The sequence below is a fragment of the Nanorana parkeri genome, unplaced genomic scaffold (genome assembly GCF_000935625.1).
Source record: "Nanorana parkeri isolate BGI_ZX_2015 unplaced genomic scaffold, ASM93562v1 scaffold966, whole genome shotgun sequence".
NCBI lineage: Eukaryota > Metazoa > Chordata > Amphibia > Anura > Dicroglossidae > Nanorana > Nanorana parkeri.
Window position 1 is genome coordinate 627,533 of NW_017307234.1, and position 23,473 is coordinate 651,005.

Here is a 23,473-nt window from a genome sequence, read left to right on the forward strand (position 1 = left end):
ATATATATAATCTCATACATACACAGACCTTAAGTATCCAGGATTCCCATCTCTTTAACTGTCTCCTTCAAGCAGGGATACAGTTAAGAAGCAGGGAGCCTGACAGGTGGTCATGTGACCACCCTCCCAGGTTCCTGATTTGATGGGAAGCCTAGAAAGCCGCAGCGACAGTCTCTCACGGCTTCCCAGGCATCAAGGCTGTTATGTGAGGAATCTAAGTGGCAAGTGCTGCTGCGCTCTGCATCACTGAGCCGGTCACAAAGAGATTTTTCTGATCTCCCCACCAGCTTGGTGACTAAAAACATGGCACCCACTGTTGCAGGATAGGTGTTGTCCTTGGGGTGATTAGGGTGTGCCCAGGCATGCCCCTATGACTTAGATATATAGACACATAGAAACCGCACAAAATAAGTTTTACAATCATAAAGTAGAATGCCTTTTACTCAAACAGCTGTATCCACATTATCAGAAAGAAAAAACACAATAATCTTTCATAAATAACATGTTTGAAATTATCAGAATTTGATTGTGTTCATTGAGACATTCACTGTCTTTCAGCAGCCCCTGGATGCATCTATTGTATTAATTACAATAACATGTCTTGCTATTCAGTTTCCTACCTCACTCTCAGCACTTAAATCAGGTAGTGTGAATGTATGCAGAGGGTTGAAGGATGAAAGCTGGTCCTCTGCACTGGTCAAGGTCAAATCAAACGCTTCTGAATGTGTATTTGCCTGTTCTGAATGTTGGGAAGACAATGCCTCATTCAGGTAGACCTAAAATGCAAAGCACACTGAGATATTAGCACAGAACAATGTCCATTTCGGAAAACAGCACTCTATATACATATTTGCTTTAAAAAAGACAATGCATAAAGATATATGTGGTATCCACAGTGGAAAAAAAGAAATATAAAAAAATATAAGAGAAAATGCAAGGTAAAACACAGTACATGCTTCAGTATTAATTTAATACAAAATAATATTTAATCGATAAAAAAACTGCCTGGATATATTGTAGAATTATAATGTTAAAATCACAGCTCTCTAAGTATAAGTGTATATTTTCAGCGTATCTAATACAATTTCATAATATGTGATATGAATATATGTTTTTTTTCCCATAAATCTGAAAATAAATATTTGTAGTTTAGGGTAAAAATGCATATGTACTAAAGATCTCTTTATGGTAGGTGCTTATGGTAGGACTATCTGGGTCTGCTTTGGGTGAAGTTCCATGAATTTAGATGTCAGCAAATACTCAAAACATTGCACTGAGAACTAAAGCATTGCAATGAAAGGATTGGACATTTTTTGGAATATCTTTTTATAATTAATTTTTTTTTAAATGTTAGTGTAAAGCTATACTACAGTCAAATACGAAAATGTTGCATTGAGGGTACACATCCTGCACGGTCTCGCTTTGTTTCAAGCATTCATCTTGCCCTGCTGGCATAAAAACAAAAAGAAAACAAAAGGAGGACTGTTAGTCCCCATATTCTGACAGGTCCAGAAGATGATGAGCCAGTGCAAAAGCAAGCCCATGTGATTCCATGGTGCCGAACAACGCCCTTCATCTGAGCCCATTGCATCTTCAGCCGTACACAATGGAGAATGAGAGGGAGGTTACTCAGTACAGGAACAATAGACAATAGACTTCAGGTTTAGAAGCAATATGAGAAACGTGCTAAAGCGTGATGCAATAAACAAAACCAACTACCTGGATTTACATTTTCATTTTCTTTAAGCATAATACAATTTTTACAGAACACTGTGAATCTATCATAAGATTGTTAAAATGTGCCCCAATAAAGCATCAATCCACGTGTACTCCCAACTGAAGAGCATGTGTCCTGTTTTCACTTTCTCCTTGGACACACACACACTTGTACGCTACTATGTGTGTTTGTGTGTATATACAGTATACTTCTATCTATCTACAAATGCACAAACACACTTTTTCTTTTCAACAGGAATAAAGAATGTGTGCCATCTTATAATTTCCATAACATAAACAAAATAATGTTAACACAATAACCCTTTTGTAGGCAAATCCCACTGCAATGTAAATATGCAGAATTCTACTGCAATAGTCCGTCTGCTATTGACTTTAAAAAGTATTACTGTGTCTTTGACGAACGCTTAGCTGCCAGCATACTCTGCCTCAACCCAATACACACCTAATTGCTCGGCAAAAAGGCAGTTTCCCTACCTCATTGAGCTGGATGATGTGATGAATTTGCCTCAGGTACTCGCTGCCACCTGGTTTGTGGCAGATATCCAGTACCATCATATTTATTTTCTGCTCAGTCAAATCGAGCCTGTTGCCTTGAACTTGTTCTGTTGAACTGTCTTCTTGCATTGCAAAGTCACTGGAAAAAGGAAAAAGTGTAAGGCATTAAATATTTCTGATAAAATAATATGCACAATAAAAACCTTTTAGTGTCTTCTTGAACTGCATTGCCCCTGGCGCAGGAACCTGTCCAGCAGACACGTTACTATTGTACATTCAATTTCTAAAATCCCAGCAAATATTATTACAGGTTTTTAGGCCCCAGGAAAATTACTATCATTATCAGAAAAGCAAGATATTCTGTCAAGTCAAATATTTAGAGTCTGTCTACAAAGTAATAATTTAACTTTTCATTGAATAATAGCCAATCTTGATCTTTTGTAATCCCAAACATACCTGCCTATTGTTATGTGGAGAAGAAGAAAAAAAAATAGAGTCCAAAGGTTAGCGACTATTAAAAGTAACAATCAAATTAATAAACCCTGGCTCATTCTGCATGATTACTTTAGAAATAGACTTTGTCCTTGCTCTTATCTGCTTAGCTGTTGAATCTCACTATTTACATTGAGGATGCAATGAGAAAGTCAAGGGACACTGGATAAATATGCAGTATAATTACATGGAAGTAATGTTTAAAGAAGAAATAAAGTTAATTTAAAGCATTAGGGTGACACACGGTCTTGCTTAGCTTTAGTTTTGATGCTTGAAATTAATATAAAGTAATTGAGGACTAATGTCACCACTGTCATCAATACATTGGGGGGATAAACAGCCCAATAAACTTTAGATAACAGCTGAATATTTAATAATTACCAGTGGATGGGTAAAGTAGATGTACACCCAGTCATTAAAATCTCAAATAATCTTCCAGTTAGGGTTTACATATACTTTAAAAAAACTTCACGCAGTAGATAACTTAACCCTTGCAATGGGATTACTCCTGCACTGCAAGGGTTAATTGCTCGTGTCCGTCTAGGGTCTTAAATAACTAATACTCACCCGAAATTCAGACCCAGCTGGCTGCTGGACCGGTCCCTGCAGACTCTCTTCCCATTCGCTCCAGTGGTCTAAGAACCCATGATCATCATGTCCAATAGAGTGTACTGGACGTGAGGACGCAGAGGGACAGTCTATCGCCACAGTGGGGGGCACAGTGGGGGGGGGGAGGCTACAGGGATCTGTCTAGCAGTCAGCGGGGTTTGAGGTTCGGTTGAATATTTATTTCTGTTATTGCAGACCCTAGACAAAAACGAGCATTTATCCCTTGCAGTGAGGGGGTGGCCCCACTGCAAGGGTTACGTTTTCGACTGCCCATGGTTCCTCTTTAAAGAGACACTGTCAGTTTCCCGCTCAGGGCAGTCTGTCTGTGGCAAACCCACTGATATTCATCTCACCAGTCATGCTTCCTCTGTCACAGCCGGCACCAGATACCTGGTGTTAGACCCAAGCCTAGAAGGAGCCTTGTGGTGACATTACTCCTTCCTTCATGTGATAATGCTAAGGCCTAGAAATTGCCCACTAGAAACAAGAACTGTCACATGTGAAGAGATCATATGCTCCCTCATACCTGGATGCACCAGGTATTTTTGCCAGCTACGTAGAGGAATGAGCAGTGCTGAAGCACTGAAAATGTGTCAGTGGGTCTGGAGCCTTTCACAGACAATGTATCTCTTCAAGGTGCCCATGTAGATTACTTGAAAAGAAGGCTTGTTTTATAGTTATTCAGCAAGGAGAAGCAATTCCCTTTCAGTGAGAAGCTGATATTCAAATGGTTAACTGCTTGTTTTGGTCTAGGGGCGCAAAGAAAAGATACTTACATGATCCTCGATCCAGACTGACCGCTAGACTGTTCCCCACAGCCTCTCCTCCCCTGGTCTAAGCTGGGCTGATGTCAACACATCTATGCTAGTTTCATTCATTTGCATTTAATGTGACTACCCTGAGGGTGAACGCTCACCGACACAGGATCGGATTAATGTATTTTCTTTATTCTGTTCTCTAGACCAAAACAATCAGTTAACATTTGCAGTGCGGGTTAACTTTTGAAAATGTTGGATATCTGCTTTAAAGTGCATGTTGCCCCATAAATGAAGACTCCTTGGGGGGTATTTATTAAAACTGGAGCAGACAAAATGTGGAGCAGATTTGCACTGCAGCCAATCAGCTTCTCTCTCTCATTTTCAAATCTTACCTGAGCAAACTGAAGAGAGATGCTTGGTTGCTTCGGGCAACTGCTCCAGATTCTGTCTGCTCCTGTTTTGATTGGACTATTCATATAGACCTTTAAATGTTCTTTGTTTTGTTGCTGTTAAATACCTGTTGAACCCTTGCTCCTGTTTCAAACTGACCATGTCAAACAGGAAGCAGATCCCAGCTAGCATGGTCTTGATGTGAACAAAAGCCCACAGACAGACTCTAAAGGTGCCCATACACTGTACGATTATCACACGATAATCGCTGGAAATCCCGCGATCGTACGATAATCGCAAAGTGTATGGAAGGCATGCAAGTGCAAGCAGGAAGCAGATCCCAGCTAGCATGGTCTTGATGTGAACAAAAGCCCACAGACAGACTCTAAAGGTGCCCATACACTGTACGATTATCACACGATAATCGCTGGAAATCCCGCGATCGTACGATAATCGCAAAGTGTATGGAAGATGTGCGACTGTTTCTACTGTACGATCGCACGTCTTCTGTCGAACTAGCAGGCTGGAAAACCTACCGAGAATCGTACGATTCTCGGCGGGTTATTGGCGTGCTTGTTCGACAACTGCCGAACAGGCTGGTGTGCGCACGTGCACACTGCCCATTCAGCATTGCAGTCATCGGAAACCCGCCCCTCAGCGGGTCGGGTTTGCGATGATCGCAAGTACGATCTGCCTGTCCAAGATGGGCAGATCGTACGTTTTTAAATTACTTTACAACCCTCGCAAAACAAGAGTCTTGCGAGGGTTGTACAGTGTATGGCCACCTTTAAGCTTATCTCTATCATACTGGAGACATTTTCATTCACTTCCATCACAGAGACACAATAGGAAGTGAGAGGTAATATCTCCAAAGTAAGAGGAAATTCCCTCTTAGAATGCTATCACCGGAACAGCGTCTCCATTGGAAGATTCCCCCTCCAATCATGTTCCAATAGCAACTGTAACATTTTGGATTATGGGCTTTCTGCCAATGGTCGTCAGGACTAATTATAAGAATGAGGCTTAAAAATGAAGCTATTACATTGAGTAGCTTTTGCAGTGAAGGGAAGACATTTTGAAATCCTTTGATCATAAGAATTGGACTGAAGTGGAACGCAAGCCAAAACAAGTTTATCCCACCCCACCCTCTCTCCCCCTTACCATTATCTCCCACAACGTGCCCCTCTCATCCCCTACACCCTTTCCCACTTTGAATTGGCACACAAATTACAAAGCCCAAATGCGCTCCACCTCCTCTTAACTTGACAACAAAACAACACAAAAAAATAATGTTTTTCATGTATGAAATGGATTGAAAAATTTAAACTGTGTCATAATGGAATCTATTCTGCCTGCTGTTATATATTTTGTGTGGAAGAAAATAGAAAAAAGGAGAAAAAAAAACACTTTTTCAAAACTCAGAACATTCTTTTGAAATTCCCATGACAACAACTTATATGTGGTATTGTAGATTTTGCAGTTAAAGGATAATTAAACCCTAATTTTTTTTAGCAAGCAAGCAGTAGATATATGCAAAAACATTTTTTTTTAAAAGTTACCAAAAAGGTTAAAAAACTTACCTGTGTCTCCGCCGCTCGCTCCCCTCCGAAGATTCGCGGGGGGCAGCAAAGGTTCATGGGGCGGGCGCATGCGCAGTAGAGATCTTCAAGGGAAGAGGAGAGACACAGTGTAAATCAATACAGGCAGCCCGGAGGCGTGCACCCGCACAGACACCGTGGGACACAGTAGAGACCAGAGTAATCGCTGGATCAGAGACAGAGATCCAGCACTGGAGGGACTCCTGAAAACTACTGGAAAGAAGAAGAGGGTTGGATAGGAGGCATCATTTACGGTAAGTCCCTACACCAACATTGGGGGTAATTTAGACTTTAATGTCACTTTAACGTTCATACTAGTATGCTCCATAAAATGGGTATTCCCTTTCCCCCACTTACTGATTTAGGTACAGAAAACCATAATATATGACCCTGTAAAAGGTATAAGCAATATTCTGCACCAGAGACTTTCTGCAAGTCAATAAGGTCAGTGGGACAAGACATTGCCTGTTCCTGCTGTTCCTTTTTACTCAGCTAGCACATAGAAAACTGGAATGATTCCATATTCCAACCAATCAGGTTCCATATTTAATTTTTCAAGAGCAGAATTAAGATTTAATGCATACATCTAATTGCCCGCAAAACTTATTTTATTTTGTTTCAGTTCCATAAATAATATTCCACATCCTTCATTCTAATAATTGTACAGGATCTCTGTTTTTACAGTAAACAAGAATAATAAAAACAAAATGTGAATTAAAATAGCTCATCAAATATAATTTCTCATTTTTGTTTTTTTTTTACTTCAAACTTGAATTTACCAAATGAAATAAGTGTACTAGGAATAATATGGTGCTATTTTAGTCAAGTCTTTCCTTTGTTGCTATAAGCAGAGCTGGGTGTTTCATTTGCAAGCATTCTGTCTATTCTACCTGTGATTCATTCCCCAGCCAGATCTGTCTAGCACCATGTTAATTTGCCATGCACAAATACATGCACGCAAACTTTATCTCACTGTTGTAAGTTATTAAACTAGAAAAACTTTGGGGCCTAATAAGGACAGATTATTCCATATTTCTGATTAATCAGAAGCTCAATTTTAGACTGTTTTGCACACTTTCTCTATTCATATTTCGACAACGGCAAAACTGAGCCTTCAAAATCTATTTTGCTGACAGATTTCACTGTGTTAAAAATACTTTAGAGTTTCATCGGCATCCTTTACACCACTGTGTACCTGGCACTGTGCTTTCCAGTGGAGAGCACAGTGCCAGTGCCTTTTTTTTTAAACTCTGTTAACAGAAAAAGAATGCAATAATAAAACATATGACCATAAGTAGTACCCCAATGGCAAAAGGTACAAGGTAATATCCTGCATTATCCACCAAAAAAAAAAAGTAGAGAGGAAACAAATATATTCTTTATGCATACATAAAGGAAGACACTCATTTAAGCAATAAACTTGTTACATCACTTGGTAACAGAACTAAGGCAGTGCAAGTGTCACACACAAGGCAATTAATACAAAGCACCACACTACACTGTTGTACAAGAACTTGTGTTAGGGCTAGGACCTATAGCAAGAGGTACAAGGTTAAGAAATGAAAGGAAACATAAGTGAAAATATGGTGAAACAATATAGTAAAATGAAGTATTCCTGAAAAAAACAAGAAGGGGGGAGTCCCTTATATGAGGCAGGAGAAGAGGCTAGGAAAAGGATGGAAGACAGGTAGGGGACTAGCCACCAGTTAAGCCCGTGGAGGGAGCTAATCCAAGAAGAGTGCCCCCAATATGGTAAAAGCCCCAAAGCACAACAGGGCTTATAAATATGTACACAGAGATGTATTTATGAAGGAGGACTGGATGACATTACCCTAAGATAAAGGTCTGTGGTCATAAAATACAACCAAGGTCTCCACGTGGAGTTTAAAAGATCCTCAGTGTTATAGAGTGTGGAGGTCAAATCTTCCATTTGGCAGATCTCATTTACTTTCAAGAACCACTGCTGAGTGTGGAGATCTCCACAGAGATGGAATACACACCCTAGCAGCTTTGAGCAGGTGTATGGAAAGGGACGTTTTGTATTTACATTTAGAACTAGCGGTCATGTGGAGTAGAAAGACTGCCAGAATCTGCTCCACTGAAACAAGACACCTTATTGTGTCTCTCACAATGTCTCAAAATGGACAGACTGGAGCATGACCAAAAAATATTGGTCCAGGGGGAACATCAGGGCAATCTACCATTTTAACATTTGTTACACTTCACATTGACATCAGAACTTTCCATGACAATTTTTTATCAACAGAAATAAAAAACGGCAAGGTTTTCTTTAGAAACTGATAGATAATCGTCTAGGAGCTGCTAAAATCATTATAACTGGTTTAATTCCAAGTTTCAAAAGGATTTCCCCAGTTTGGGACTGGGTCATGGTTGGAAATAATTTCAGCTAGTAATTCCAAGCTGAAAGCCTCTTTAGCATAGCTGCCAACCCATTTTTTTTTTAAATTAACAATTGCCCCCATTATTACAGACAGCATATAATTGTTACAGACACGTGAAGGCTGATTCACTAAAGTGTAACTTATGTAAATATTCACATGAATTAGCCAATCATGTGAAAGGCAAATTCCTGTTTATTTTTTGATCTGCACATGATTGGATAATTGAAGTGAATATTCACTCAATTTATTGTATTAACATTTTCAAATCTTATAGGGAATCTGCCTCATAGCCATGGCATTGTTAGACTGTCCTCAACGACTAATTTTCAACAGTAATAGTATATTATCGAAATTCCAGAAATTATATTGGAGGTGAGACCATTGGTGAGGTATTTCTTTACTTTTTCCCTGTGATGTCAATAGGGTATGTGATTTTAATTGGGACAGGAAGATATAGACAGCCATATAAATATTGTCAGAAGACATTACCTTTCTCCACTCTAGTAAAAAATTTGTTTTGTCCATGTCACTGTTAAAGATATATCCCATCATTCTGTACTACCAAAAAGTGAGAGGAAGTCCCCTTAATAGGGACCTAGAAGGCAATCAAACATTACGGAGAATCCAGCCTTTCCCAGCTCTAGCCTAAATTAAATGATTATTTTTGGCTAAAGATGGACTTTAAAGTAGAAGTTTGCCAGGCTATGGAAATTCAAGTAAATGAGCTTTGAAACAAGCTCTCACTGACCTCTGTGTAACTGCAGACACAGTGGAGTTGTACTTTCAGAAGTAAAGTTAATTTTTCTCCCCTTTCCCAGTAGTGACTTGACAGCCTGCCAGTCTCCTACTCTCTTATGTTTACACAGAGCAGGTGAACAGGAAAAGGGGGAGGATAAAATGTTCAGACCCGGCTTGAACGATTTCACAGCATCTCTTGTGAACTTTTGGGATGAACTGTCTCACAGTGTCTGCAGCTGCAGAAATCAGTGAGGGCTTCTTTATGGCCAGAATTGCACTATTGCATTTTAGTCATGTGCAGTACTGCAGTATGCATTCATTTGTAAATTACAGTGCCATGTTCCTAAAGGCACCCCAACACACTAAGGCAACGCACCCCTGCACTACTGTGCGTTCCGCGTCCGATTTCCCAAAAAGGGTCTGGTGCAGTTTTGGCTGCACTGGGATGCATTGCCAGCCAATTCAAAATGAATGGGCTGACCTAACATAATGCACATTAAAGTGTAACCTAACAAGTGTTAACGTGTTGTGTTAAGGCATCATGAAAGATGAAAGTGAGAACCCAGCTTTAAAGCTCATTTACTGCTTGTAAATAATATGTAAATACTTGAATGTGCATAGCCTGGCCACAGTTCTACTTTAAGCATTTACATGCAATAGTTGTGTGTCCAGTACTTTCACTGGTATTAAATAACAAACATATATCCCAGCCTAAATTTTATGCGATAAGAATAATGTGATTGTCTGAGATTTATAGGCAACAGAGAAAAAAACTAATTTTTAATAAGCTATTATCTTTATTTCACGGATGTCATGGAAATACACAAAATCTGGAATGTTGTGCAAACTGTAAATTCTTCGATGGCTGCCAAGCATGCTGAGTGAGTATTTTATGGAGAATTTTTGAACCCTTGTGGCTGTACTTCCCCTTTAGCACTATAATGAACATATCACACACTCCCAGTGGAATAACTTTAGTTAGACAATTTAAACTAACATTGCCAGAGCCACCCCCCCTTTAATTATCATATTTTTTGCAGCATATTTTAGTGCTAACATTTCACTATCCCTCAATGTGCATGTGTAAATACATGTAGGCCTTATTTAGGGAACACTTTGCTGTTAACATAAACACCTATCTTACACGCTTCACTTGGGGAATATATCATGTTTCTAACTTAAGATTTACTTTGGATATGTTAGTATGTTACCTAATTATTTGATACCTATACCTATAGGAATCTCTAGCTTTATAGATTGTGTTTGGGTAAAATAAGTCTTCTGCTCTACAAATAAATAGTATTCACAAAAAATAAATGTCCATTTAACAAATACCCCCTCCCATTTACTAATATATAATATGTCATTGTTGATGCCATTTAAACAGTGGCACCAAATTTCTGACTTTTATTAAGCGGGCCATAATATCTTTGGGTCATATATTTTGTCAGCTTATCATGTCCTGAGTTAATAGCCAAAAGTAACAGGAATTATAATTTTACCTTTAGACACTGTACTCCATGATTTTATTATGAGCTGCAGCTGCAGTAACTACACAAAACCTTTCTTTTAAATTAGCTGGACAATTTGAGGCTATTCTTTGCCATGGCAGATTCAAACCACCCTATTTTATCAGAGTCATTTTGTGTATGTATGAGGATGACATTGAAAAAGTTGAGGGCCCTCTGACAAAGGAGTGCATCACCCAAATTGTATCCTTTCCTGTCCATCACTTTGCAGGTGAAGCAGATGATTGGATTCAGTCAGTGCTATGATTAATGAGTTCCTCTCTGTATTTGGTACAGCCTATCAATCATGTCATTAGGGAGAATGTGCCCTGAAAGAGGCAGACCTCAGCCAAGGAATAACTGCATTCATCTTAATCTGTATATGCACCCAGCCAGCCAAGCCAGGGTCACCATGATGAAAAACAATAATCTTCAACGCCACAAATTACTTTGCAAAGACGGACGTTTCCTCACTTTTTTGGGGGGCAGCGTGTTCTCTACAATACAAGATGACTGTTTACAGCCTGGCTGTTACTTTGAAGTGAAGGTTATTTTAATGAATAGTAATGTTCCCAGACAGTGTACAAGACAAGCAGTGTACACAGCTGACACTTCCAACCGGGTGAGTTTTTCTTTTTTTTCTTTGTTTCTTCCATGCACGTCAAAGTCATATTTAAACTAAAATGTGTGAATCCGTTTTACTGCTGAGATCATCAATATATTAGGATTAGTTTGTTATCTAGTTCTGTGTCATTGAGGGACATTTCAATATGTGTTCACCTTCGGGCAATGACAAAATGTAAAATATGTTGGAAAGTGGATTTTCACAAATGTTTTTTTCCGAGCTGGACAGTTAAAATTATATATGCAAGACTTTTTTATTGTCTTAATTAAGGGATGTTAAGATACCAGGTACCGTACTTGGTACAAGTACAAATACTGATACTTTTCCAGCTCCAGGACTAGACCAGAGAAAAACTCAAAGGTTAGGAGGCAACTGTCATTTTTTAGGGACGTTGGCTACGGGGGTTCTGGGGTTTGTTTATCCCTGTTTAAATGTATATATTAGGGATGCACCAATACCATTTTTCCAGACCAAGTACAAGTACTGATACTTGCCCAAGTACTCACAGATATCAATTACTGATACATGTTTGTTTAGTGTCATGTGACAGTTTTTCTAAAACAATAGAGACTAATGATTTCAGGACAGTGGTGGAGCACCAGGGCCTAGTCACAGCTGCAACCCTGGTAGTTCTCGTGAAAATACCAAGTATCGGCACTGGTATCTGAACATCCCTAGTCTTAATAAATAATAGTCATAATTATCATGATCAACAAAACAAACATGCAAAACAGAACTATACTGTATGTTCTATACAAAGCAACATCATATAAAGAAGCAAATATGATATGAAATGAGTCAAAACTGAGAGGATCAGAGGGCCTCTTTAATGGCGCACATGCGTGTCAATGCAAAGTAAAATACCATAAAGTCACTTGCACTCCATTTGTAGACAACAGTCAATCTCCTTTATTGACTGAACATGATGTCACATAATAAAACGGCGTTTCGGGACCAGGCAGTCCCTTCTTCAGGCAAACAAAAGTTTGCCTGCCTTTCTATTGATCCTGTCTGCGTCCGAGCCAGGAAACACGCACCCGTACGGACTTCACTTGAGGTGAGCGTAGGGGGGTTTACGGTCACGTAGTCCCATAGAGAAGGACGGGGGCTGTGTACTAATCACATGCAGTACCTGTCCTTCTAGGGAGCTGCCCGATAGGGCTCTGCACACAGCATGGAGCTGTACGTGCCAGCCGATTGTCGCGTGAATGAGGCCTTACAGTATGAAGGCACCAACACCAAAGGCTCATTTTTTCCATGCCTGTGTGACAGGTATATATAATTTCAAATTTTAGAGCAGGGTCCAATTCTGCACTTGTCAAGAATAACTCTGAAGGGTTACGGTGTGAAGGCACCACCAACACTAAAGGTCCAATTTTAAAGCACTTGTTACACATCGTACAGATCCGCCACTTCACAGGCAGTTTAAGGGGACCCCCTAGGCACGATATTTAAAGGAAATTTTCATTTTTATTGTTTCACTTTAAGTGATGTTAAAATCACTGCTCCCTTAAAAACTGTATTTTCTCTAAGTGTTTTTTGCATTGATACCCCCCTAGGCCAATACCTGAATCCCCATACCATTTTTATGGCCAACAATTTGCATATAAGCCTTCAAAATGGGGACATTTGGTTTTAGGAGTTCTGGTCCCAAAGACTTTCATTGAGTTCTAAGATCTTGTAAGAACTTTTTCCATGTTCTAATGTTCTAGTTAGAACCGCCCATCACTAACCACAAAATGCTGGGAGGGTTTCTGTGAACTGATGGTGAAAAGTAACTTTGCCATGAGTGAGTGTGCTAAGTAAAGTGGCATCTGAATAACAGACAGAGAGTATGCAAGAGTTACGTTTTTCATTCACTCCCTTGTCTGCGACCGTGCCAGCTGCCCTGTAAGTGAACTTATGTTAGGACTGTGTTCAAAGACGGTTCCTGTGAGCATCTGCTTTGCTGTGAGAAATAGCCTCAGTTCTGTTTACCCTTCTGCTGCCAAATCTCACTGACAATCAGATGCCTATTTTCTGCAGTAAAGGAACTGTCACTATAAGAGGACTCCATGCTTTCCATTTAGCCTGTGTGTGACATCAAAAATAGTTTTGCATAATTCAAGGTTGCATAATCTTACCCCAAATACAATCTGAGGAAAACCTGCATTCATTTCTGTACATAAAACATTTACTGGTGAATCTCCATGCCTGCAACAGGCGTACACATACAGAATAATTATTTTTAAAAATGCCATGTGCAGCCAGACAGGAAAGGGGAAATCTCTTTAGGTCACAGACAGCAATATAAATAACTGACACAAATGTTATCATGACATTACCAACGTAGATAGGAGATGGCCAATGAGCAACTCTCTGATAGATGCCAATGGGTCTGGATTGGTCAGCAGATTACCCTGTGGATCCTCATTATCTGCTGGCCACAAACGACATACTGGAAGGATATAGGCAAATTTGTCATTATGTGCTGTTCATCTGGGGGCACTTTATCATTTACAGTGCTAAGGTGTTTGAGACTGGTTAAGGACCACTCCCATGTGACCTAGAGCTTGTTTGGTGGCACTGGCATCTGACCCATTTCACACACTCATACACAGGCATACACTGTATTTTTTCACTGTGTCCTACAGAAACACAATCCTTTTCTTCACAAATTGCTAGAGAACCCCAACCTTTTCCCCCAAAAGTTGTGTAAAACACATTTCTTTCCTGCTGAAGGTTCAATACATTTATAATGCAATTTGTCTACAACCTGAGGCATACAATCAGCTGTATTCTCAGGCTGTAGATCAAGAGAAACATTAGTGCAAACACTCCTTTGTCTTTTGGCCATCTAGAGTACCATCAGGACCTGGCACAATGAAACAAACACTCCTTTCCCTGCCCACCCCCAACACTCTCAGAGGCTGTCAAAACACCAGGGTACAGTACCTTGGAGAGTTCACACAATTCAGGAAAACAGTCTCTTGTCCTCTGCTCATCCAAAGTTCCTTCAGGGTCAGACACAGGAAAAGGCTAATTTTTCCCCCGTCGCAGCCCAAACTCTGAGACAGAAACTTTAAGGACCTAACGCTTTGGCTCCCATGTACTAGGCACCAATTGGCAGTCTAAGCAGTCCAGGTCAGTATTCAGCAATACATTAGTGGGATCTGGTATGCCCCTTCTCTTCCTTTGCTTTCAGATTCAAAGAAGTGCAAGCCATAGACACTGAAGGGATGGATACTTAAACCCCTGTGACAACCATGGATTTCCTTGGGATCATGTTCTCACAGCTCCTCAGTCCTGGATAAGTTAGGCTATCCTTAGTTCTCAAAACTCGGAGACTGGCTATAATGCTGGTATCCACAATAATCACCTTTTGATGATGCAACGAGTGAGCTTTTGTAGGCTAGTCACTTCTAACAAGCCTTCAGCCTTTACTACACAGGTAAAGGGGTTCAGCCATCCACCATAATTGTCCAACTGTCCTGATGCCACCAGAAAATGTCATGTGAATGGGGGTGCAGAGGTTACAGGGATGAGGGAGGCCTATCAATATTTGTGTTATAGCTGTTTGTCGATTGTCCCCAGAAATCAACCAACATGCCAGTGTAGTCTACTAAAAATTGTTATGAGAACCCAAAGTTCCCCAATCCAGACACAGGTAACAACCGTTAAACAACATGCACACAGTAGTTTTTGGTTGTCTCACACTATTGTCTTACTATGACAGTGATTGTGCCTCTACGGACATATTTTTGGTTGTCTCACACTAAATTATAATCATTTACTGAGAAGTTATTTTATATGGGTTTTGTCACATTATTAGTCTACTTCTTGTTTTCAAAACAAATGTTTAATCCGTTTAATCCATTTTGTCTGTATCTGATTCCTCACATTCATGATATTTCTATACAACACTGCATATGACTTCTGTGTCTGTGTGCTGGGGGGTTGTGGCAAAAAACAAACAATTGACAAGGGAAGAAATGTCAGAAATCTTGCATTGGTTAGCAGAGCGGCATAGTTTCTAATCTGAAACTATCGGGTGAATGGACCTGAATAGTTCCAGTGCTGAGAACCAAATATTTCAAAATGGGTCCCGGTCAAATGGTATAGACATTGGCAATCTTCTGATCACAACATGTATATTGTAATAGAAGTTTGAGTTCAGCCAATATTTTGGTTATTTATTAAATATCAAAACTGCTAATGACCGACTAAAACTCTAAATCTCTAAAACTCTGATCCCATTCAAGTAGGCAATGGAATCTCAACCAACAATCTCAGAAGCAGAATTTTTAGAATGATCTATGTAATGAGCTTGCTTGATTATTGCAGCACTGTATAACAGAATAGTGTCTTTCCTTCGAACTAATAATACATCTGCTTGTGTGCGTAATACTTGTATCCTACAGAAATCAATCCAGCTTATGGCAGAATCTGCATAAATAATGAACATAAACTCAAGGGGCAAATTCTCACCTATGCATTTTTCTCCCTCTCCTCGGAAATAACACCAAACATGCCAGTGTTGTCTCCTAAAAAATTGTCATGACAACTCAAACTTCCCCAATCCAGACACAGGTAACAACCGTTAACCAACACGCACACAGCAGTGTCTACTACTGACCAATACAATTATAAAATATCTATAATCAACCCACTTCTATATTTTAATATCACAACACCTTTTCAGTTTAGTAGCAGTGAGTTTTATGTGTATTACAGTTTTTTTTTTACCACACTGCACCTAAAACACACTGGAGAGAACGGACCCTGAAGTTACTACATCTGCACTTTTTATGTTTATGCTACTGCCAGATACATCTCTGCAGGCACATTCCAGCTTCTATTACTCAGGTACTGACTTTGCATCTGCAGACATGTTCATGGTTGTTGCATTACGACAATGATTTTATCTCTGCAGACAGGTTTCTGGTTGACTCACTATGATACTGATTGTAGCTCTGCAGACACATTTCTGGGTGTCTCACAATGACACTAATTGGCTCTTCACTAATATTTGTGGCTGTCTCACAATAATACAGATTGTGGCTCTGCTGACATGTTTTCCGGTTGTCCCACTATGATACTGATTATGGTTCTGTGGACATGATTCTGGTTGTCTCGCTATGATACTGATTGTGGATCTGCAGCAATGTTTTTGGTTGTCTTACTATGACAGTGATTGTGGCTCTGCTAACATGATTCTGGTTGTCTCATTTTTTCCAGACCGAGTACAAGTACCAATACTGTTACTCAAGTACTCATCTATACCAATTACTGACACCTTTTTTTTAGTGTCATGTGAGAGTTTTTCTAAAACAATACAGGCTAATTGATTTTAGGACAGCGGTGAAGTGCTAGGGCCCAGTCACAGCTGCAAACGCTGCACCCCTGGTAGTTCTGCCACTGATTCCAAGCTATAGAGGGACAAACAAATCTACAAATCCCAGTGGTACACTAAACAGCAATGCAGAATAACAGCAGCTATAGAGGACTACAAATCTCAGCGATACATTATACAGCAATAAGGAATAATATCATCAGCTAGAGAGGACTAAAAATGCCAGCAATACATTATACAGCAATGCCGAACCAGCTACCAGGCAACCAGCTATAGAGGATTACAAATCCCAGCAATGCATTATACATCAATGCAGAATAATATGACGCTACGTACTCTGTGCTGCACTGGGGTGCCGGCCTGATGTCTCCAGCGGAGGATCTCAGGTGGCTATGTGGGGTCTCAGGAGGGCTGTGTGGGGTCTCAAGGGGCTGCCCAGGTTCTATGATGGGCTGTGTGGACTCTCAGGTGGCTATGCAGGGTCTATGGTGGTCTGTGTGGGCTCTCAGGTGACTATGGGGAGTCTATGGTGGGCTGTGTGGACTCTCAGGTAGCTATGTGGGGTCTATAGTGTGCTGTGTAGGCTCTATGATGGGCTGTGTGGACTCTTAGGTGGCTATGTGGACTTTCAGGTGGGCTGTGCAGGTTCTATAGTGGGCTGTGCGGACTCTCGGGCAGGCTTTTCAGGTTTTATGGTGGGCTGCACGGACTCTTAGGTGACTAAGCAGGGTCTATGGTGGGCTGTGCGGATTCTCAGGTGGGCTGTGCAGGTTCTTTGATGGGCTGTGCGGACATTCAGGTGGGCTTGTGCAGTGTCTATGGTGGGTTGTGCATGGTCTATGGTGGGCTGTGCGTGGACTCTCAGGTGGACTCAGGTGGACTCGCCAGTATTGGAGCTTTGTATCAGAGCATTTTCATGAGTACGAGTACTCATGAAAATGGCCAGTATTGGCACCCATAACGATACCGGTATCCATAACGGTGCATCCCTATATAGAAAAGTTTTTTTGTTCAAATCAAAGATTTCCTTTAGCCATAAACATACCTAGTTTTTGTAATATTTTGTGACTCCCCTCAAGCTCTACTACTGTATGTAATTCTTACAGGTAGGTGGCCAAAACTGTATTTTGGATGTGGTCTGACAAGGGACTTTTGTGCTGATCCCACTGAACCATAAAGGATAGTACATTTGTGAGCTTTACATGCTTAGGACACACTATAATCTTACCCTTTACAGCTTAGAGTTTTGGCCTTCAGCAGCTGGTTTTCGATCCAGTTAGGTTTCCGTTTCTCTAGATCTTCAAGCACTCTTTGTATTTCATCCTTGGAATTAGCAGCCTTGAATTCGACTATCTTTTCCAAGCACCCGCAAACTACAGCAAGCCTCTCTTGGCTCCATCTAGACAGGGTGGTATCTGTCAGCTGTTCTGTGGAATTTCCATCTTTCAGTACATGGCATATAATTTCAATTAGGTTCCACACAAGTATTCCCATATTTTTTACTGCAGAGCACTGTTCTGATATCTTTCTTTCAGAGAAAGAGTAGAAATACTTTATTGGTGGAAGCAAGCAGGCAATTACTGAAGGTAGCTTGCTGATAACAATAGAGACCGCTTCAGCTGTCAATCTTGTGAAATCTAAAGAAAAGGAAAACAAATAGCATGATCCTGCATGCAGCTGCCCATTATTAAGACCAAAGAGCATTACAGTAAGATACTATGAGCCAACAGTTTGTAGTCAATTACATTTTGATATACCTATTTTGCTACTCAGCACAGACCATTTTACTGTATGTATATATTTGAGAACATCACATGCATTTTACTTTAACAGAGGTTCCTCAAAACCTGTGTAAAAGAATGTTCACCTTAAATACAGTAAGTTACACATCTACTGCATTATTTATGTGCCATCAACACATTTTAAAATTTTCATTTTTTTTTTGCTACTTCTTATCATTTATGTATTAAAACTGACTTTAAAATTCTGCCATCCATGATTCAGAGGTTTGCACAATGTAAAAAAAAATTAAAAACAGACATTTTGTAATACACAGGTATGCAGTTGTATGAGATTAACATTGGATGTTGCCAGAACCAACTTCTTATAATTACTCCCCCTTCTCTTACTATACAAATTAAAGTGTGAAGGTATATCTCTTTGATAAGTGCAAAAAAAAATTGTTGACCGTCCTAAAAAGCTTATGAGCTGATACATTTCTGTGCTCTCTGCCTCTGCTGCTCCTGTATCAGCTCTCTCTGTGAATTACAGAACAGCTCTCCATTATAGTATGGAGAAGCGGAGGTATTCTGCAGTTCTAATACACCTCTTGCCCTAGAGTGGCAATGCTGCTGATCAACAGATACAGTACAGTAAGGGACTGTTGTCACCCTAAGGCAAAAAGAATGTTACCAGCATGATCACCAGGAAATTATAGGAAAATCAGCCTGCAAAAAAGAAAACTAATGCAACCACAACATCTTCTAAGAATGGGTAAGCTGCAATGTATTACATCTTTGTTCCTGGGTTTAGATACACTTGAGAGGAGACTTTCTGCACACACAAAAAATGTAATGTTTGTGCCTAACCTTCTCCCTATATACACTATATACTACTTTTTTGGGTCTAGGGGGCCTCAAGAGAGTGTAGTCCACTGTTCAGCAGGCTTCCTCCCTGCTGAACAACATAGCAATGGAGAAGAGCAGGCTGGCTGGCACGGGAGTGAGGTACAGAGCAAATATTTGCTTCTAACTGAAACCCCTAGAGAAAACTATCAGTATTTTATGATGAGGAAGGGGGTTCAAATCCTAAATGTTATTTCATTCTGCAGTTGAGCTACAAAATAGAGTTATTCCCCTCTCTTACTGGAATATACAGTATATGAGCTATAGGTTGGTTATTTGTTTCTGTTATATCATTGGTTACAGCCAGTGATCTCTTACGCAAAATTCTCTTTGTCAGAGGGCACCAATGGTTGCAGTAACCATATGAACATCTAAAAAAACCTGATCACCTAGTTCACAGTCATGTACTTACAGTTCGTATGCCTGAAAACAGGATTCTCTAACCAAAATAAACATCTTACCTTTGTGCTTTCCCTCTTTTCCATCCAAGTTGCTGGAGCTCAATTTCTTCGGCAAAGCTCTGAGCAGTATATCAGCAACATTACGATGTGAACCAGACAGAGAATGATTTCTGGGCTCAATGGAAGTGATGAGAGATGCCACCTCATTCACCGTGCCTCTTACCGAATTTACAAGGATCCTTCTTAAAAACCCAATGACATAATTTCTGCTTGTATGTGCTAAAAAAAAAAAAAGATAAATATGTGGTTTACAGTGACGACTTTTCAGCAAAGCATTATTTATGTTTGTCCACATAATTCAAAGATCTGTACAGTGAAAATTAAAGTAAGAAGTGTGCCTGAGGCATAACATTGCAAAATGGTGCAAACACAGCTTGATTACCTATTTTCTGTGAGAGTACAAGCCAAGCTTGTAGCAACACTCAACAGCAAACTGAGTTGTCGATTAAGAACATTTTGGTAGCCAATAAATACATTTGATTTAAAACTATTAAAATGTAAAACAATGGACTTTTTTCTTATTTTCTTCCGTTTTGGGGGGGAGTTATTTAATATAACAGTTTTAACCCAGGGTAGGCTGCTGGAAGCAATCAAAAGAGGATGCGAGCCATGTGTCTTATGATTAGGGATGTGTGGGGGCTAACCAGTTCATCTGAGTTAGCCAAAGCCAGTGCAAAACTGTTACTGACAAAACCCCTACCTCCCAGCCCAATAAGTTGTGGCAGGGGCATTCTCCATCCCACAGCTGCATGTCACAAAGGAGAGAGAAATGCCCCTGCCGCAACTGATAAGCAAATCCTTCAAAGATGGGGCACACGCACGCAGCAGATGAAGATGGCTGCCTTTCTAACGTCGCTCAGTTTTCCCTCAACACACTTAGGCGATTAGCACGTCACCCTTCATTCACATTGCTACCACTTTTGGGTCACTTATACTTTACCTCTTGCACATCCTCAGCATGCCCCTCTGGGATCAAAACACAAGCCTCAACCAATGACCAAAGACCCGTATTTTGCGCTCCTGTAAGGCGGAAGGCCTCCCCAACAAAGAGTTTAAGCTTTCACTGCATGTGTGTACTTCCGCAAAGAGAGAAATAGCAAAGAATTGGCTAAGTAAGTCCCTTAGTATTACTACAACTCCATAATACTAATAAATTTGAGACCATCTGGTCCCCCTGGATCAGCAAATATTTTGCCTCAGCCACTCCTTGCCACCTTTGTACCATCTAACTCAGCTCTTAAGTCCTCTACGATACGGTAGACCCCCTGCCCCTGCACACAGCCCGGATCCTCTTCTTTTTCTCATCTTCTCCTCCCTTTTTCTATCTGCTTCTTGCTCTCCCCCCTCCCCCCATTTCCCTCCCCTGTTGTGATGTTTGTTTTGTGTGGTATTACTCTTTGAAACACAAGGTTGCCCAGTTGCCACACTATTCCTGTGTTTGCACATATGTAGACCACCGATTTGCTCCCTACTCCCGTATAATCTGGGTTTCCTCTGCATGTTAAGTTTCGAGCTTCATCCAATATATACCCGCCATGGGAATCCAAAGCAGAGCCCTTATTCATCCCATCTTAGGCCTGGTTCACACCTGGGCGTTTAACAGGGCAAAATATTTTATTGCCAATAGCTGTATCTCATTGGCTTTTTTTGAAAAAGCAAAATATTTTATTGTCAATAGCTGTATCTCATTTGCAAGCGCTTTCAGGGCCTCGCAGGGTCCCCTTCATCAGGCTTAGAGATAACAGTGAAGTGAAAGACATACAAAAATATATACCTAGACATACCAGTCAACTGAGTGCTGTGAAACCACTCCCATCCACCTAGGGCTTCGTTATGACATCACACCTGCCGTTAAGTATTTGAAAAGGACGTGTGCAAAATGATATAAATACCAGCCATATCTATTGAACCATCAGTGACTCCCAACAGCACATATAAGTGTGACTCACCCAGTAGCAAAATACATAGTTTGCGTTAGAGATCGTAAGACCAAGTGCAGAGCGGTATCAAGTGTCAGGGCCGCGAGCGCACCGGGAACAAAGTGGTGCTGGTTGCCTCAGCAACATGACGCTATACAGTGGCTCTTAACATCCAGAGCCGTGGCCGCTTGACCCGCCCACTGGCGCATGCACCTTGTGGGTACAGGGGCGTCTCGTCCGCTCGCTGATCTGACAGCTGTTCCACTGCACAGTATGGATCAGTTGGGGTGATAGTAAGCCACTCATACAGTCAGTTTGATCATAAAAATTAGCTCAAACGCTGGCTGTTACAGTGGGGCAAATACAGACCTCTCTCATCTTTTTAAGTGAGAGAACTTGCACAATTGGTGGCTGACTAAATACTTTTTTGCCCCACTGTAGGTGTATAATTACTGTGGGAGGTGCCGAATGGGAAAAAAGGCAGTAATGAAACCCTATAACAGAAACAGGCAATAATAAAGCCTTATGGCAGAAATGCAATAGTATATCAATCGACAATGCACCTATAATGCAAACACATATGCACCGTTTGCACGTGTCCATAATATAAAGAGGGCCCCCCTGTGTGTTATTGAGATTTAAACGTTTACCATGTACAGATGAAATGATTGCATTACAACATTATGTACAGGGTATGCAAAATCCACTAGGCAGGAAAATTATGGATGGAGCAACAAATATAAGTGACATATAAGTGAAAACCCAAAGCGATAATTAATGTGTGTGAGAATAAAAATAATCCCAGAGCTGCCGTCTGAGTAACTCATGCGGCCCACTGTGGATTTGTGAGTTTTTGTCTTTGTCTCCGTGTCCCTCTGAATAACAAGGGAAGCAGTAGGCTCACCGCTGCACTGTTTGCCAAAACCCTTTATCTCTCCTCCAAGAAACAGGTAAGTCCCACATTGAGGCCCTTGGGATACACTGCATCTAGTGTGTAGATCCAATGTGCCTCTCTTTGGAGAAGCATTTTGGCTCTATTGCCACCTCTAGGATGTCTATGCACCTGTTCTATCACCCAGCCTTTGAGTTTGTGTGTTTGATGCTTCTCTGTGGCAAAGTGAACCGCAACAGGCTTGTTGAGATTTAACTCCTCTCCTTTAGACAATTTCCCTATGGCTATACGAATGTCACTTCTGTGTTTCTGGAACCTTATTTTAAATGGTCCAATTGTCTTACCTACATATATTAATGCACACGGGCATTTCAATAGGTAAACACAGTAAATCGGTATCACAGGTATGATAACCTTGAATACTATATTTTTTCCCACTGTGGGGATGAAAAAACGATTCACCACATATCATGGAATTACATATGTTACAGCAGTGACATCTGTAACTTCCTGACCTGCTTGAGAAGGAAAATGGTCTCTTGGCATACTTGGGTCTAGGGTCCGCCTGGACCAAGAGATCCTTGAGAGAATTACTACGTTTATAGATATGCAACGGCCTGTTTTTAATAACTGGTGTTAAGGTATTGTCGGCCTGTAAGATATTAGAATTAATCTGAGTCGCCCTACTTATTGCCCGGGACGCTGATGTAAATGTCTGTACAAAGGGTGGCCTCTCCTGCTTGATGACTTTACTCGACCCCTCAAATCTCTCTGTGGCTTTAGTAAGTGCCTGCTCAATGACCTCAATGGGATACCCCTTTCTTTAAATTTATCATACATGCGTCCAATCTGTTGTGCACGCACACTATGGTCTGAGCAAATACGCATGACCC

General features: G+C 40.6%; 1 protein-coding gene across 1 annotated transcript in view; it reads right to left on the reverse strand.

Moving 5' to 3' along the window:
• LOC108795401 (uncharacterized protein KIAA0825-like) overlaps positions 1-23,473 on the reverse strand; it is a 227,600-nt gene that overhangs the window by 180,323 nt on the left and 23,804 nt on the right. Inside the window, exons 4-7 of the mRNA XM_018566648.1 lie at positions 19,770-19,988; positions 17,913-18,321; positions 2,212-2,371; positions 621-776 (exon numbers count right to left, since the gene is read on the reverse strand). Of these exons, the coding sequence (XP_018422150.1) occupies positions 621-776; positions 2,212-2,371; positions 17,913-18,321; positions 19,770-19,988 (944 nt within the window). The remainder of the gene's footprint in view (positions 1-620; positions 777-2,211; positions 2,372-17,912; positions 18,322-19,769; positions 19,989-23,473) is intronic.